This window comes from Maniola jurtina, chromosome 10 (assembly GCF_905333055.1).
Source record: "Maniola jurtina chromosome 10, ilManJurt1.1, whole genome shotgun sequence".
NCBI classification, from domain to species: Eukaryota; Metazoa; Arthropoda; class Insecta; order Lepidoptera; family Nymphalidae; genus Maniola; species Maniola jurtina.
Window position 1 is genome coordinate 7533303 of NC_060038.1, and position 19493 is coordinate 7552795.

General features: G+C 34.8%; 1 protein-coding gene across 14 annotated transcripts in view; it reads right to left on the reverse strand.

The window, feature by feature from the left end:
• The window catches only part of LOC123868811 (protein lap4-like), a 97810-nt gene extending 78331 nt beyond the window's left edge, over window positions 1–19479 (reverse strand). For all 14 annotated transcript variants that reach the window (XM_045911426.1, XM_045911427.1, XM_045911434.1 and 11 more), the window contains exons 1-2: window positions 19110–19479; window positions 17924–18041 (exon numbers count right to left, since the gene is read on the reverse strand). In XM_045911426.1, the coding sequence (XP_045767382.1) occupies window positions 17924–18041; window positions 19110–19268 (277 nt within the window). In that variant the 5' untranslated portion in view covers window positions 19269–19479. The remainder of the gene's footprint in view (window positions 1–17923; window positions 18042–19109) is intronic.
• Window positions 19480–19493: the final 14 nt, after the last annotated feature.

Genomic DNA, 19493 nt, shown 5'->3' on the forward strand with positions numbered 1-19493 from the left:
AACTGTACGAGTATGTCAAAAGTACGGTTTCCCTTTAAAATAAAGACTAAAATCGTGTTTTTGATCGTATCGTATCTATGATTTTTCGGGAGAATACCATTCACTAATGATAGGAGTATATTAACTATGTACGTATATTTAGCTCATTGTTAAACCTATGGCATTTAATTTAGTGAGATAACGATGTCAATATAGGGTTCCGAACCAAACTATAAAATCATTATCCTGAAAATATTTCTTTTATGGGCAGTTCGTTTAAAAAGGAACCCTATAGTGCGATTAACGCGGCGGTCTCCGTTTTCGTCGATACTAAAGTTTACTAAAATGGAAATAAGTTAGGAACGCATGGATCGAAAAATTTGAAATTAATATATAATATTTTTCATTATATCCCCTTGGATTTGGTCCGATAAAAACATGATTGGACAAACTTTCCTCGATAGAAAAAAAATCAGAAGTTTGGTCTAAAACCTTAGGCTTTTGGGTTTTTCTCTTTAATGACAAAGCTCTTAAAGACGTAACTTTCACCATAGGTGTAAAACAATCAAATAAATAATTCGGTCCGATCATTTCACAGTAAGTGCTATATTTCAAATTATATTCTAAATTATTTGATTTCACGCTTCCTCGCTTATTCTCTTCAAATCGCGTACAGAGCGAGTACAAAGAATTTTCGACCCTATTGTTGAGTCTTATGGGCCGTAATTACGTTATCTTGTCAGTCATACCCGTCGCCTCAGCGCGGCAGGACCTGTTTCGGGTTTCATAAGCATTTTGTCATACTGTAATTGTACAGAATGCCATAGAGTAGTAAATTCAGTACTATGTTATAAAGTATTTTTATTTAGGATTTTTCTAGATTTTAAGATAAGTTTATATTGTGCATTTATTACATTAAAAAAGTAATTATTTTAAAAAGAATGCAGTAAACAGTACATTGCAGTGTAGTGAAGCTAATATTAGGTCATTATAGACCAGGACTTATAATTTGAAAATAAAAATTAATTAATATGAGTGCTCTATCCCGGTAGCTCAAAGATCAAAAACCAAACTTGTAAAATGCATAAGTATTAGAAGATAAGATGGAAAAAAAACTTTATTGATATCAATTTAAAGGTTTTTAGGGGAAAGTACTAATTATTATGAAAATAGGATGAGAGGAGACCGCGTATAAGCAAGCGTAGTGTAGGACGTCCTCCAGCACGATGGACTGATGATATAAAGCGGCTGGCGCTCTTTAGGGAAGGCCCATGTCCAACAGTGGACATCCACGGGCTCATAATGATGATGATGATGATCATGATTATTATGAAAATGACATCCACTTTCAAGTCCGAGATGTTTATCCAAGGTGTTATAATTTTTAGTTTCTTCACTTGCTATGCAATGATATCATTTATTAGGGTTCCGTACCTCAAAAAGAAAAGCGGAACGCTTATAGGATCAATTTGCTGTCTGTTTGTCTGTCTATCTAACTGTATGTCTGTCTATCTGTCCGCCTGTCAGTCTGTTTTGTCCGTGTGTGTTGTGTCTGTCAGGAAAACCTATAGGGTACTTCCCGTTGACCTAGAATCATGAAATTTGGCAAAAACCATGAATTTATGGGTTCATTAAAAAACAATGTGTTTCAATTTTCAAAGTAAGATAACTATACCAAGTGGGGTATCATATAAAAGGGTTTTACCTGAACATTCTAAAACTGATTTTAATTTATTTTTAAGCATAATAGTTTTTGATTTATCTTGCAAAATGTCGGAAAAATACCTGAGTACGGATACGGAAACTTGGTGCGCGAGTCTGACTCGCACTTGGCTGGTTTTTTTATGTATATACGTCACTAAGTAGTCAATAATAAGTTTGACCAAAAATTGCAGTGTCATAAATGTTTTATAGATCAAAAAAATAATCATACTATTAAATATTCCTTCAACTTAGACCTTATTGTCACAGCTTAAAAGTTGAAAATGTGCAAAACAAAATTTCATACGTACTTAATACTTTTTCTCATAAAACTAGTTCAATTTACAAGAAATGAAAGATCCTATTGTGTTTGCCTTTGTCAATACAAAGGATCTTTGTGGCGTTTGTGTTCTCACTCACGTATACTAACATTAAAATATCGATGTTAAAATATTCGTTGTAAAACTTACCTTATGCAGTTATTCTTAAAGTATACATTAAATTGTTATTAGGACGAGAGTTGCTTCGTTTTGGAATGCCAAATCAGTGTATCAATTTTTCTTGTTTTGAATCGAAAGGTAAGAACAGTAATAAAATGAAACTACTGAAATCGTTTGTTCGTAGCTTTTATAGGTTCGTGAGAAGTAGTATTGTTGTATGATAATTTGGTCAATTTACAGATCAAATTTCTCAAAATCCTGTCTTAGTGCGGGTCTACGTTATATAGAGAACCAACTGCACCTTTTCAAACTTCAAAATCCCATCAGGACCAGTCCTGGCACGATTGTTAGTTAGTGGTAGTACCTTTTCACCCCCACTTTTTTTCATATTACATCCGTTAGGTCAATTTTTTTCGTATAAAATGTAGCCTATGTTACCCGGATCTTTACGACAAATCGATTTACACCTCATTCATCAAAATCAGCCCAGTAGTTTCGGCGCTACGGTGGAACACACAGAATCTGGATACAAACACACACACATACATATACAGACTGCTAAAATCATAACTCTTCCTTTAGGCTTTGCCGCAATGGGGTAAAAAACAGGCTGAATTGAGAACCACCTTCTTTTTGGAAGTTGGTTAAAAATTAAAAAGGGAGCAAGCAACAGACCATTTAGACTATTTACTTTTCCAGACGTTTTAGATACTATCTCATTCAGCGTTTATGTCATCCAACTATGTAATTTGACGTCTGGCTAATGAGGTGTTCTAATCATACAGACTATTCACAATTCCAGACGTTTTGCTACTTGTGCATTCTGTTTTTATGGCGTACAGCTAAGTTGACTCTCTGCTGACTGGGTAATTTGCTTTGATGTCATCTAGCTGAATTGTCTATTGGCTTACTAGGCACTTTGCTTTCATGTCAGTCAACGTAAAATTGTCTTTTAGCGAAAAGATAATGACCTCTTTTTCTGGATGCCTAATGATAGGCATCCAGAAAAAGAGCTCAGCTTCTGAATTAGAGAACATAATTACTACAAATTAAAAATTTGAATCAATGGCCCGAATCTGAATATAACAAAAAAGCTATAAAATATTTTAATCTCTGTCTTGACTTTGTTCAGTATCATATAAAAACATTTCTCCAGCGCTTTGACTTTGAACCTTAACGTAAACAGTTAAGTTAGCGTATTGAATGTGTACATACCTACTTATGCTCTTTTGGAATATTTCACCTAATTAGTTAACTTTTACGGCTATTAGCTCCGAGCGGGCCGGTTTGACTGTAACCATATTGAATAAACAAAAACAAGGATTATAAACAAAACAGCTTTTTATACAACACGAAATATATTATAATGTTATCCTGTTATGGCTGCAGGTACATATAATCTCTTTCAGGTGTTTTTGCACGCCTAGCGCGTGTGATATTTTTTTACTGTAAACGTTTTGATAATATGAAAAAATAGGATTTTACGATCTCGGTAATTAGTGAAATGCAATAAATAGTTACTTGTGTAATGTCCGTGCTAACTATATTTTCATTGAATTTCAGTTGAGTGTAATTTCTATAATCTCAGCATCTATAATAGCAATAAGATATAGAAAATATAAGATTTACCTATAAATGTAAGTAATTAGGAATGACAGTATTATCATTATCAATAAGTGAAAATTTCAGAAACTTGGACTTGTCCATGCTATAATCTTTTATCCATGTGAAGTATCTTCTTTCAAGGCCAAATGTAATGGTCACCACAGTAATGACCAAAACTGGCAGATAGGGGTTTATAATGAGAACGTTAACGTAAAATAGACCTTAACCGCCTTGTTTTATAGCTCAAATTAATCCATTCATGTATAGCCAGTCAGACAGAACCAGAAATTAAAATCGGTGTAATTGAATTTAGGACCTTAAGTCAAGGTTATTTAGGCCCATTTTAATTTAATGTTACTGTGTGTGTGTGATCTCATTCTATGAAAGTTGGTGAAATGTTAAATCTCCTACTATAATAAGCATACAGGTTGAAAAAGACACCTATTAGCATGATTGTAAATAGATCTCATTCATTATTTCTCGTTGTTGACAAAACAATAAAAGTACATTATAATATTGTTTTTTTTTTTTTATCAGTGACTGTTTACTAACTAATGATAGTAACTTGGCAACAGTGTGCATTAAAATCCATACTAATATTATAAATGCGAAAGTGTGTCTGTCTGTCTGCTACGTTTTCACGGCCCAACCACTGAACCGATTTTAATGAAATTTGATACAGACTTGGGATACATCCCGGAGAAGGACATAGGCTACTTTTTATCCCGGAAAAATGAAGAGTTCCTACGGGATTCAAAAAAACCGAAATCAACGCAGGCGAAGCCGCAGGGATCCTCTAGTAGTATATAAAACAATATTTAACTTGTACAAATATTTTTTATAGATACGCAATGTTATATATTACAATAAAGTAACCCAGCGAAGTCGAATGTAATCGATTCTGATGATACCTACAGATTAATTTTTTTAAATAAATTTTTAATTATTTCATAATAAATATTTTTTATCACTATAACTTTGAATTTTAAACTTATACATAACTTGACTTTTTACTCCATCGTAAACACTGAAGTGGGGTGACGTAATGATTAAATGCAGGAGCGATGTGAAAATAATAATCTACACTGTGGCGATGCGCAACCGGTTCAGGGGCGTCTAAGAGAGATGCCGATACAATGTGTATCGCCATCTCTAGATTTGAAATTATACCTGGAATATACCGTCCCCTTAAGGCCGTATATATCACCTACCTTCTTCTTTCATCATCATCATTCAATCACTTATTTCATTAACTACTAGTGCTATGTTGGGTATCATGAAAGGGCTTCATTTGCACGTTTGAAGGTACATAGATAAGTAAGTAACATGTTTATATTTACATATTTTTAAACACCAGAAAAATCTGAAATAAATAATTAAAGTTGACAGAGAGTTGTTTTTAGGGTTCCGTACCTGAAAAGAAAAAAAGGAACCTTTATAGGATCAATTTGTTGTCTGTCTGTCTGTCGTGTCTGTCAAGAAACCTATAGGGTACTTCCCGTTGACCTAGAATCATAAGGCAGGTAAGTAGGTCTTATATAACACAAATAAAGGGAAGATCCGAAAACAATTTGTGGTTACATCACAAAAAAAGAATTAAATGTGTTCGCGAAAAAATTATTTACTAAAGCGCATTAAATTGTAGTATTCTACATAAGTATTAGTATCCAAGCTACGGAACTCTCGGTGGACGAATCCGATTCAAACGTAGCCGATTTTTTAAAAATAAGATTATGTATCAAATAGGAAAGTATATACGCAAGCATAGATTTAATACAAATATTTATTTAATTAATACTAAGGTGACGAGAATTTTTTTTACGATATTGTGTCACATGAAACAACGTTGACCTGCTGCATTGGATAACGCAAAACGGTCATATACCTACATATACAAACCTGCATGTTAAAGTTCAGTGGTTATGTAAAATCGCTGATCCTGGTTAAGCTGTTTTTACCATTTGGTAAAAAAAACCTAGTAGTTTTGTGAAACTGCTAATTAGCTATACAATCTAACTACGATAAGCACAACTATCTCGAGCCGCTTATCATGCCACCCCATAATAATAAATAATAACTGTCTTCTTGACTTGACTGTATACTTAAGTTATACGAGCTATATTTAACTCGACTGCCTCACCGCGAGTGGACTCCCCATAAAACGTTATTAAGAAAACTGTTTGCAATACAAAAGCCATGGGCAAGTGGACGGTTCCGATTCAGCGTCCACGTTAATGGATCCCAAGTCTCGCCAACGCTCCGGGACACAATGGATAGCCTCCGGGTGGTATTTTTATTCACAGACTCTTCATATAGTTGAGGGTTTATTATATACAGTTGGACTTGCACAATGCCCATACCCAGTTATGAAACATACTCGTATATATGCCGAGTTGTCAACCCAGACCAGAAAATGGAGCATATTTTACTCCTACATTTTACACTAGTACAAGAGTAGATTAGAGTGAGTGATTTCGTAACATACTGTCACATAAAGAAGCACACCTTTTTCAGTTGCGAGAATCTGATATATATCTTAGTGAGTTTAAATCTAAACATCATTATCAAGAACCCCTCTACTCGCTTAGTTGCTTTTTGTCTTTAGCAAATAAGAGTTAATTGTTAGTTTAACGCCTCAATGGTTAGTTCAACTATTTAAGACTCACGTCTAGCACAGTTTTTTATGATGATAACAGATAAAAAAACCTTACAATCAGAAAACCTAATATTACTTAACTTGTAAGTAACTAAGATACCCAAATATTTTAAATCCATACTAATATGATAAATTTGAAAGTCTGTCTGTCTACTATACTTTCACGGCCCATTCCTATTTTGACGAAAGATACAAAGTTAGCTTGCATCCCGGGGAAGGACATAGGCTAATTTTGATCGCGCAAAATCAAACAGTTCCCACAGTATTTTTAAAAAACGTAAATTCACACGGTCAAGGTGGCGGTCATCATCTACCTACTTACTTAATACAGAGATACTTGACTTGCATTTTGAAGACAGACAGACTACTTTTTTGCAGGAAAATCAAAGAGTTTCCATGGGATTTTTAAATACCTAAATCCACGTGGACGCAGTTACAGGAATCGTCTAGGACGACTAAGTAAAAAATTGTTCTCTCTAACTAAGCGTAAATAAATCAGGCGTAGATATTTTTTACATTTACTATTGAGGCTTTTCGACATCACTGTAGATGCATATGTCGCTTCAAAAGTAGTTGTAAAAGTTTGAATGAGAAATATTTCCATTCTAATAATATGCAACTTCTATTGGTTTCTCGGTTAATCTCTAATTTGGTTTTTATACTATATTATTTTTTAACTTAGCAGGTGTAATAAATAAATTGTCTCTAACCGAAGATATTCTATAGTGTTAAGTCTAGTTGTATAATAGCACGACTAATAGCTGAAAGCACATCAGTAATCGCGTTTACAGGTCACACTTCGCGGCCCTAGTTCCTAACTCTATTATCCACATGACATGCGAAACATCATCGTATATCAGATAAGTAGGTACAAGGGCTGTATGAATGTGATGTTGTTTGATACACCTTGAAACCACTTTAACTTTCAAGGTATTTAATGAATTCAGTTATGTTTATTCGCAGTATATTTTTGACTGAATATTTTTTTTTAAAAACAAATGAATGAAAAACATTTATGTACAGAATTGTTTGCCACACATTACACAATATATTTAAGTACCACGATCAGGAACGAGTTACCACCGAGTCACCGCAGAGGTTCTATTACACTTTTAAACTCATAAAATGCTCAAATAATAATAGAAGCGCCAGGATAAACTTGTCATGCGTGACGCAACCGGAAAAATCTTTATCTATTACTGTTATCCGACTTATTACATCAGCTATTAACTTTTCAGATAAACGACGTCTAATTAACACATACCTACCAACGAAGACAGGTTCACACAAGTGTAAATTAAAAATTTATAACACCCCCGACAAGTGAATGTTACAGTAACTAGAAAAGATCTGATAACTTTCAAACGGCTGATACGATTTTCTTGGATTACAAACAAAAAAAAAACTAAATTAAAATCGGTTCATTAGTTTGGGAGCTACGATGCCACAGACAGATACACAGATACACACATCAAACTTATAACACCCCTCTCTTTGGGGAATGAGGAAAATGAACGATCAGACCTATCTGTATTCAAGTAAACATAGGATAGATAATATCGATTGATTGTGACCATTTAGGATCATCCTTGGAGTGAACCGTACGAGATTAGTTTACAACATTAAATAACCACACGGTCTGGTATTCTATTTGTTTATAACATCGCCACACAACCCGCGTACGGATTCGTCACACCTGCGACGTAAACGTGTTCTCAAACGTACGTTGATGTTTCAGTTTTATTAGGTACAACTGTTCATTCAATTGAAGCACTCGAAGTTACTTATAAAGTTTTAGTTTAGACATTCGCAAAAACGCCCGCGTGGATTAAGATTTCCTGAAATCCCGTGGGAACTCTTTAATTTTCCGAGATAAAAAGCAGCCTATGTCAATCTCCTAGTCTTCAACTATATCCATGTACAAAATCAAATCAATCCGTTGCTCCACTGTGGCGTGATTGAAGTACGAACCAACAAACATACACACTTTCGCATTTATATTATGGGTAATGATTTTCCAGAAGAGGAGCCGAGACCAAATTACTCGTACACAATCTTGATTAAGTGTATTAGTAAGTTATTTCAATCATGTTTGTAATTTTGTAAATGTTAAGAAAATACATCACCTATTATGCTACGCTTTTCAAATCAATCACTAATCTAATAAGTATAGTAATCATATTGTGATGGATATGACAGAGAGATATTATATAAGTTTTTTTTTTGCCAACACTTAAAGACTTAAGTTAGTTTGACTAAAGGAGAGAACATGAAGATAAGCCATTTTAATAAACCATTCACGTATAGGCTCCTATTTAAAATGCGTGTATAGCATACTACGTACTAATCACATCTTAGTCACTGCTAAGCGGAATAATTAGTTAAATGATAATTGTGGACAATAACTACCACGTTACAAAGGTTACAAATTACAATAGAGGATAAGCTTAGGTGTAGCCTTATGCAGCCCGTTTTAATTTTAACGTTAGCCGTAACGTAGTTTTAACCTTCAGCGATGCAAACTGAGCATGCAAATCATCACAAAAATAATTAATTATAGTGACAAATCACAGCACTTACCTCTCAACCTCAAACCCATTGTACACCGTTTGATCGTCAGAATTGTATACATATTTTTAAGATGATTTATAGTGGTGATAATTAATTACGTTAACTTTAGTTAAAGCTACGAGGTTTCCAAACGCGCCTAGATCACAGAAAATCTTCGGCACTAAGTAATTAATAAACCAGAATTCTTATTTTCTATGAGTATTATACCTACCTAGCAGAATCTATTTTGCCTTTCCCGTGTATGTCTGGACGTCATACCTTTTTAGCATTTCGATCGTGAGTTTGAAAATGGTAAGTAGTTACCAAAATCCTAAAAAAGCTGGATAACCAACGAAACAAAACCGGTTTAAAAAGTGATCTCACTGTCTAGTGATTCGAAGGCCTATGACGTGATGGCACGGGGTAGCTGGTTTATCAAATTCCCAACTTTTATAGAACGAATTTGTCGAATTACGTACTTTTACACGCACATATACTCAGACGTGTCGAATTTGATTCAGACCTGAAGAGCTACTAAAATTGGAAGCATTTAGATTTATACTGTGGATTTATACGACTGTAGCAATGAAGGGATAATTTTGTTTCAATCGATTTCTATAGCGAGAGCAAAACAAATGACTATAACAGAAATCTGCAAAGATTTCTTTCATCTGTGTGATGTTACCTCACGCATGTAAGACTTACACATGAAAACTCAATAATGTTAAATAGGCAAGAAGGAGACGAGTAAAAGTGTTCCGTATGTTCTGGTTTAGAAGGTATAGGAGAGATAATATGACCCGAGATTGCGATGCGGCTTGGCGTGGGAGCAAACTACAATGCGGTTAGGTTCAACAGCCGAATAAGCCATAGAGGCATCGAACCGAACAAACAAGTTATTCAAAGAAACGACTTTTATACAACCGTATCAGCTATATCCCGCACCATGGTATAGTAGTACATTTGTGTTCTTATTCAGGAATCAGGTGCACATAAGGACTTTTTTTTACCTGAGATGCAGACAGAACAATGATTTCGTGACCTCTGTACCTATTGCACATAGATTTTTGAGTCAATAAATAAGAAGTCTGCCAGGCTTGGATATATTCTTATATGATTAATTATTATTTATTACATCAATCGGTATTTTTCTATCGGAGGGACGGAATTTTGATACCTATTCATTTTGCAAAGGTGTACCACCTATTGGAGGGACTATATCTCCTTCCTTATAAGAGGTAGGTAGGTACTATGTAGGAGAAAGTGTGTTACTTCTTGAACTAAATCAATTAGACAGACTGTTATGCAAGTAGGTACCTACCTAGCCACTAAGAATATCTCAATATGCCTCAGGTCAGGTGATTTTATTAGCCTAACTAGGTAGTTACTAACTACTAGTTAGTTAGCCTAAATGAAACTTTGAGGATCTACACACGTTACACGTACAGTTAATACTACTTATTTAACATCTTGTATTTAAACACTAGCTTTTTACCTCGAATTCATCCAGTGGATTCAGATTTGAAGATTTCGTTGGAATATCCAAAAAAAAATGTTCACAATGGTCTACTTTATGCCTAACTAATATTTGGATATAGAGAACCTAATGGTTTTCAAGGATCTGGAATCAAAGGTTTGAACTGTACGTTTAAATGACAGTCTAGTCAGTTTTCCTTTTAAAGATAACGGTGCACTTCAACAAATTAGTAACTAGCACTGTCGCGCAACAGAAGCTTGGCTGAAGCACTGCTGCCGCGCGGCTAATTTCAATGCAACAAGCATCTTCCTACTGTAATCGCTCATCATAACTCATAAGCATAGATGTACTCATAAGTAAATACCACAGCATAATATGAAAGTGAACTGTATTATCAACAACTCAGAAACGGGGTCAAACTATTAATGAAATCTTATCTTAATCACATAAATAATACGTCTGCTTAACTATATCTGTGCGACTGATAATAACTTTTACACGATAGTGAAAGTGTAATTATATTTCACACTTGCGTTTGATAGATTTTTTCATAATACCTACTTAATAATTAATTATTCCTAGGATGAAAATAAAAATAAGAGATTCCATAAAGCTGTTAAATTTTTGTTTGTAATCAAACGGCTGCATAACTCCGTGTGTGGAGCTAAGCTACGCGTACTTACGCGTTATCGTGCTTATCGCTGCATTGGAATGATATTATTGTTATACTAGATCATGCCCGCGACTTCACCCGCGAGGATTTCGTTATTTTAAATATCCCTTGGGAACTCATTAATTTTTTGGGATATTTTCTATATTCGTCTATAGGGTACAAGCCATCTTTGATCCAGATGATGCCCGTTACGGAGAATTAGGATTTTTAAATTTCCTGCGCGAATTCTTGATTTTTCGGGACACAAAGTAGCCTTTATATGTCGTCCAGGATGCAACCTTTCTTCGTCATAAATAGATACCCACGACCTTCATCCACTTTAATGTACCTTTTTGAAAATTCCTTGAGAACTCTTTGATTTTCCGGGACAAAAAATAGCCTCCGTATAGCCGTCCGTCTGTACATATACCAGATTTCGTCAAAATCGATTAAACGGATGTTCAAAAAGCAGTTTCGCATTTATAATATTCATATTATGTACCTACCTACATAGTTACAGTTAACTGACCCGATTCACAACAGCAACGTTCAACGAATTTAACTGGACATTTAAAAGAATGATAATGCTAATTAAATCTCTACCTTATGGAACGCGCTTAATTGCACGTTATAATTAATCATTCTCTTATCTGTTTCGTAACAATACAAGGGGCTAGATATCAAGACAAGTTGTAGGCCCACGAGGCACCACGTACCTACTACAGTGGAATGTAGGAAATCTCTATGCAAATCAAGCTTACCCTTGGATACAGGTCGGGTCTAGCTAACTGTAAACAACACGGTTATATCCTACAGTTATATAATTATATCACTATTATAATATTTTGCAGTGCTAATTCGTACGTACCTATACATATGACTTCAAATGGTGTAGGTACAAATTATTGCTAGAAGTCTTTTTATCAGTCGATTTATTAAATACTAGTATTACTACTACATTTTAAATTACAAGTGTAAATTAAAAATTTATAACACCCCCGACGATCCAAAGTATTTGAGTTTTCCAAAACATCATTTTCAAATAAATAATTATGTATTTAGGCAACGTCCATCTTGACAGCTTGACATTTGTCTATTGACATAATATTATGAACCTAACGGTTATCTAACCTTCTTTCCTACAAGAAAACTAGAAAAGAGCTGATAACTCTTAAACGGCTGAACCAATTTTTTTAGATTATAGCTAAGAACACTCTCGATCAAGCCACCTTTCAAACAAAAAAAAGTAAATTAAAATCGGTTCATTCGTTTAGGCGCTACGATGCCACAGACAGATACACAGATACACAGATACACAGATACACAGATACACAGACACACAGATACACAGATACACACGTCAAACTTATAACACCCCTCTTTTTGGGTCGGGGGTTAAAAATCGTTTGAATTTTGGTGGTCATTTACCATTTTTGGCAAAAGAAAACTATTTATTCGTACATTATTATAATTTGGAGGTCAGTAAAACATTAGCCTCACTTAAGTAATTACCTTATTCCTCACAAATTTAAAAGCTGGTAGGTAAGTTTGTAGAAATTAATATTCAAAAAATTGGTGTAAAAATTGGCATAACTTCTAACTAGGTCTTGAATATTAGTCAACACCTATTTAAATATAAGTTACAGATTTTTTATCGACAGAATCTGTATTTTCCATTCGCAGTTCGCAAAATAATACATTTTATTTATTTACGTAGAACGAAAAATAACAAAAAAAACTACTATTGGAATTGTCCGATCAAACTACCGTTGAAAGTTTTTACGGAACGTAAGTAAAAACTCTACCTACTTATCTAGAGTTATGAAAGCTATTGGTAATTAATTGGTCAACAAGTCTTCTATAACTGGCCTTGCTTATGTAAAGTAGCGAAACTAATCATTAATATGAAAACTAGCGTCTGCATTGTTTTCAATTTAGAGCGAAGCGGTTAACTGTAAATAATATTTAACACCATGCCATGTTCACTATAATACTTTAATAGAACACATAGGTACACCTAGCTACTATCCGATGTAGAGTTCGCAGGAAATCTAGTTCATCTACACGGGTCGCTGGTATTGCAATCAAACCACCAACCGTGAACTTGTTTCCGATGATAAAAATTAAAATACAATTTTATGTAATAATCTTATGGCCTCTTTACATGTCTCTGAGTCTCGATGAAAAGTTTGATTGGAAAATCTCATTTTGTCAACTTATAACACGAGACAGCAAAGAACAATTTTTTTTTCAGTACATTGATGTGAAGAAGTACCTCGTGATGAAACTTCGAACATAAATGTTCGCCAAAACAACTGACTTTATGCCTAACTTACGAAAGAACTTGTTTTTGTTTTTACATTTCGCAGGTACAATGGTCAGCAAGATGCTGTGGCCTTCTTACGACATACAGAGTTACATATTATTATACGTAGTTTGCGTTGATTAAGCAACATTAATACGTCTCGGTAACCGGATAAGCACCCCGTTTTTTGCAATGGCATCTTACGGCAAATCAGGTGTCACTAAAATCTAAGGCACCATCTCTACGGGCGAGAGTATCGCGGCGATAGTCTTGCTGTGCCACCAAATTCGATATTATGGGGCCAATCTCCACAGGGCGATATCATCGTGGCGATACGATGACTCTTGACAATACAGTATAACGTCACGGACTCGTCGCGTCTCGCAGCGATACCGTCGCGTCTCGCGACGATACCGTCGTTTCATGACGATACTGTCGAGTCTCACGGCGATACCGTCGAGTCTCACGGCGATACCGCCACGTTACACCACAGTCAAGAGGCCAAACGATAGCGTGCCGTTGCGAGTCGCGACGACACGCTGTCGGAATTATCTTTGTAGCGCGGAGATTATCCGACGCTAGTAGGACGGACTCGTTGCATCACATATTTTATTCCTGCTAGAATGAGCTTCATTCAACCAGTTGTAGAGCTAAAAGCGATGTACCACGGACCAACCCCTCTTAATCCCAATTATCAACAGCTCAATGGAGGAAGGGCTAACTGAAATCCGAGGACACCACCAGTTGCTCTATTGTTATAGCCACTTGTAAGTTTTAACTTTCACGCTTAATTGAAACGTGTAGGGGAAGGTTAGATACTACTAGATACGAGTATATGTTAAAAAACCTGCCAAATCGCAAATCAGACTCGCCCACTGAGGATTCCGTAGCTTGGAAAGGAACAATATGTACCTAAATATTTATTAAGTTAATTTAATCTACCGTCTCAAAAACAAATCCCTTTTATTTCGGACCCTAATAGCTATAGTTCCATCTGTATAGGACGAAAAAGGGCAAAATTTGCGTTTCGTGAACAAAAGGTTACGTTTGATAGGATTAGTCCTTACTCTTTAGACCCATTACGCACGGCAACTTTCATGTAAATTACAGATTCTAACGGTCGCCGTCGACCAAGTTGCCAGGCGACTGACTAGTCGACCGTGCGTAATAAATAGGTCTTAGGATCCAAGGATAGATTTTAGAATAGAGCCATAAAGATTATTTATGTTTTGGAGGCGGGAAGCCTTCAGTTAAACTACTAGGCCAAGTGTTTTCAACCACTCTCCCAAAGGAAATCTTTTGCCCACGTATCGCCGACGTAGTGTTTCACAGATGCGTAAATGTATGCAAAAGCCTAAGCCCTAAACTAAAAACTGCTAGTCAGAGAATCGTTTTATTTTTCCTGGAAAGTAAAATGAACCTCTATCAAATATAATTGTTAAGTACCTACTTGATTAAGGTTTTTCGCTTTTATTGGGGAAATTATTATCAAAAATCTTATACTATGTAATCCCTCCCTATTTGTTAGTTTATGAATTGTATAATATTTATATGTATTGTAGTCAAATTTTGTAAACGGAAACTCATTCTAATAACTTATGACTAAATTTACGGGTTAGGTACGGTTATTTGAGGTCTAGAAATGGATTAGTCAAGGTTCCGAAATATTCAATTTGAACCCCGAGAAGAGCTCCGTCAACCGTTTTATCAGTTGGGTAGATACTAGTACAGTTATGCAATAGGGCTGTCCAGTGTCCGAACTTTTTAGTAGATAGTAATTCTGTAGATCCAATCCCGATATTATAAGTAAATGCGAAAGTATGTCTGTCTGTCTGCTAACTAGTCATGGTCTTAAATCCTTTTAAAAAAATTGTTGGTACAGAAATTGAGTGTCATGACAAATGAATATTGCGATAACTTGGATAAGCAGTTTTTGTATGTCTTTATAACCTACACATCACTGGTTAATATAAACAATGTTTGCTGGTGCAATATCGCCAAGACATTAAAACGGTACCTCGTCCGTAACTCGTATTTCAACGCAGTACGTAAGTATAACAAAGTTTTCATATTATTTCTTAGAACGTACACCCGTTATAAAAAACAAAAATAAAAATACATAATATACTTAAGTATTAAAGGTACTCTACTTGTTATATAATTTTACAAAATCAACCTTTCGATTATATTTAATTTTTTCACGTGATTAAAGTATCTATATGTAGTAGTTGGCCGTTCGGTGCAGTTTTAGTTTTTTGCGATAACTTAACAAAAGCATTTCGATAGCAATCGAAGTGGACGACAGCGACAGTTACATAATTAGGTAGTTACTCTCAAAAACAGAAGTTAACTAATAAGAAAGCTGCTTTAATTGGATAAAAAAGTTGTTGTTGGAACTTTAACTGCGAACATTCAACATAGGTACATATATAACAACCAACTATATACATTACAACATACTTACTTAATATTTGCTAAGTCATATTTGTACGAAATTCCAAAATGTTATTAAAAACTAATTGAGAATTGGAGCCTCACTCAAGAAGATCCCCAAATAATTAAGGATACCTTCAAACTTCACAAAGACACACAGTTTACACAGAGAATTTTACCGTATTTATACTGGCGTTGCTAATTAAAAGCTCTAATAGGAAGCAGGGCCGCGTAATGTGAACGCCTTGAATGAATGTACAAATTAAAATTCACTACCTACGAGTACCTACTGCCTGCCTAGTCACTAGGCCCTAGTGCCTACTAGTTTCTAGTAAATACGATAACTACATCACAAATCAATTACATACAATCAATCTTAAAGATTCGTACCGATATATTATGTTACAATTTTACAAACTTATTTGAATGTCATTTCTTCTCACTCTCTATATTCTCTATAGATTCCACCTACTTTAAATAATTTCCGTACTTTAGGAAATACTTGTCGAATAAGTACTCAAACATCAGAATTTCACCGTTCGAAAAGTTCGAAAAAAAAAATACGTTGAGTAATTTCACAGCACAGCGTACCTACGCTTGAAATGAATTTCCACTTTTAGGGTTTCATTTCCTCGAACGTTTATTTATAAAAGAGCGGTTTGTTTTGGAGCATTTCATGTGAAGCGGACATTGAAAAAAAAGGTGAGATTCTGAAATTTGTTCACATTCAGCCTAAGTTATTGTACTTTTTCAGGATGTGGAAAAGAGTGTGAATGTAATCCCATTTTTTAAATATAATTAATGCTTGGAGGTAATTCATAATCTGGTATTATAAAACATAATCAACTTACGTGAGTAAATGTAATTGATTATGAATTTTTGAGATCTCTTAAAGATTGAAAATTATTACATTTTCCATTGCGCCCTGCCTGATACTAGTATGATCGTATAACTATAACGTTTTCGTTGTTAATTATTATTTCACAGCCGTATGGTACGCTCACTTATTTGAGAGACAAACCAACACGCACTGATCATACAAAGAGCAAATCAAAAACATCCTAGCTAGCCTATTTAGATTTGCTCCTTATCAATGATGCTCATATCACCAATACGAATTACGATTATTTAGACATCCGGCTATTTGACGAACTCTTAAGGTATCGTAACTCGTATTCGTTTAATAGAATAGTGATTAATAAGGGCAGACGCATACCTACAGAATAGTGTAGCTGGTTTTTTTATAACTTAAACTCAGCTTTAAGTGCTTGGACATATGGTTCAAATTATAATCAAACAAAATAGAGTAGATGCAAAGGGCATCGCGCGTAAGCGTGCCTTGGTTACGCCCCGCTGTTAAACCTTCAAACAAAAAACCCCTCAACACAAAAACCTCAAAAAGTAAAACATAATATGTATTAGTCCTTTAAGTTTAATTAAAATAGTAAAATTACTATCCAAGCGTTTGTCTCATCAGAGGGCCGCTTAAGTTAACAGGAACTATCATTGTTAGGTACCTATTCTAGTTTTACTTTATTTACTTAGCCATCTCTCGATGCTCCTAAATTTTACTATTTTATTAACTTAAAGGACAAATATATATATGTTATTTTTTACTTTATTGAGATTTTTGTCTGGGGATTTTTAAATTTTAAATTTAATTTTTATTTCTTGCTTTTTAAACTTGTTGTATAAAACTAGTAGGCAGGTAGACACTTGTGCTGAACAGGCTTTTACCTTTTACTTAGACTAATTTCATGAAATTTTCAAAGATAAATGATTTCTTCAGAGTTCAAAAACATTTTATCAGATATGTAATACCTAACCCAGGAACAGAAAGATCGGGAAAAACAAAACTTTACACTAGACTCATCTCTGCTTCTGCTTTGCTCCTCTTAAGTGCATACCAAGCCTGAGACTATATTTTTCTGAATAAGTGCTTTCCAATAGTTAATATGGTTATTTTTTTTTTGGGAAATGTTATTATTTCATTGAAAACTAATCATTGCAACTAATTTTGTCATTTACAAACCCCAAGACACTCTCAATATCCATGGCAGTACAATATATGTACAATACATGCATGTTTTTGTGAAATAAATGAAAAACAATAAAGTGGACTCACCATTTCGTGAAACATCTAGTTCAACTAAGTTTTCAAAATTCTGTATATCTGGTGGGAGCTTATGAATTTCATTATCACTAAGCCCTAAACGCCTCAGTCGGTGAAGTCTGAAGAAATTCTGAAACAATAGGGAAACATTTGTATTATTTAGTAATTTATAAAATATGCTCTCTTCATGTATGCTACAGTTCTAGTTGGTGTCATGTCAAAAGGTCTTCGACCTTGAACTTGTGCAGTAGGTGATATATCAATCCACATATTAGGCCTCTGATCTTGTGACTGTGGGCGATTTGCAGTGGATGACAAGAGAGGCTTATGGTAACAAGTATTAAATAATGGGAAACACTGTAGAAGGTATTCTATCTCATTCTCTCACAGGCCAAATTCTATAAATGTGTGTGTTGGCCTCTTTTTACCCGACTTTTGATCGACTACGGTAAAGCTGTATGTGTTTACTATGTATGTTTGTATCCAGATTCTGCGTGTTCCACCGTAGAGCCTAAACTACTGGGCCGATTTTGACAAATGAGGTGTCAATTGATTCTTGTAAAGGTATGGGTGACATAGGCTATATTTTATATGAAAAAAAAAATTGACCTAACAGATGTATCATCAAAAAAAGTTGGCGTCCTCCATACTTTGGAGAACATTATGGAGAATTCTCAGGCATGGAGGTTTCCTCACAATGTTGTACTTCATCATTAAAGCAAATAATATTTATTTCCCAAAAAGCACACAACTAAAAAGTTAGAGGTGGGTGCCCAGGACTGAACCCCTGACCTCCTGAATGAGGGGATGTCTTAAGCTCTAGGCTATCCACAGCCTATATTTTAGATAACAACAAATATCCATATACTTAAATCTAATCAAAGCTACACACTAAGGTATTTCCAATCAAATTAGTTGAGCAGAGAGGGTCATCTACAGTCAATACTAATCGCATTATTGGATAAGGTATTGAGATATTTGACCAAATTAACATTCATCACACCACATAGTTCTTACTTGGTATCATATTATAGTATCATGAAAAACTACACTTTAATTATTAAAGGATATTATAAGAAGTTTTAACCGCAATAAAAAGTTCACAACAAAAATTTGTCAGGGCTTTGCTATTTACACTTAGCGATAAGGTGAACGCCCACGTTTGACAAACATAAAACCAAACGAAAACATAACTTGCCTTAGGTAAATCTCGTATATGGTTTGCATCTAAAAAAAGTTCCTCCAAACTCCTGGAATATCGCAAAATGTCTTCAGGTACTGTTGGCAACGAGCAGTGCCGCTTGTCTACACATTCCACTTGGCGATTACATTTGAACAAAGGTATACATCGAAACATGTTGGACACTACACTTCAATCGAACTATTAATTAGTAAATCACTGTCACGACACATAATTGAGCACTTCACCATTTGTAACACTACTTTGCACTACTTCAGCATTTTAAAACTGATCAACAAAAAACGTAGTGATTTACTTTTTCTATATGATCAACATTCAACGAACGCCACAGATCACGGGCACGAAACTGCACGAAACACCAAGATTACTGAAGTGTTACCA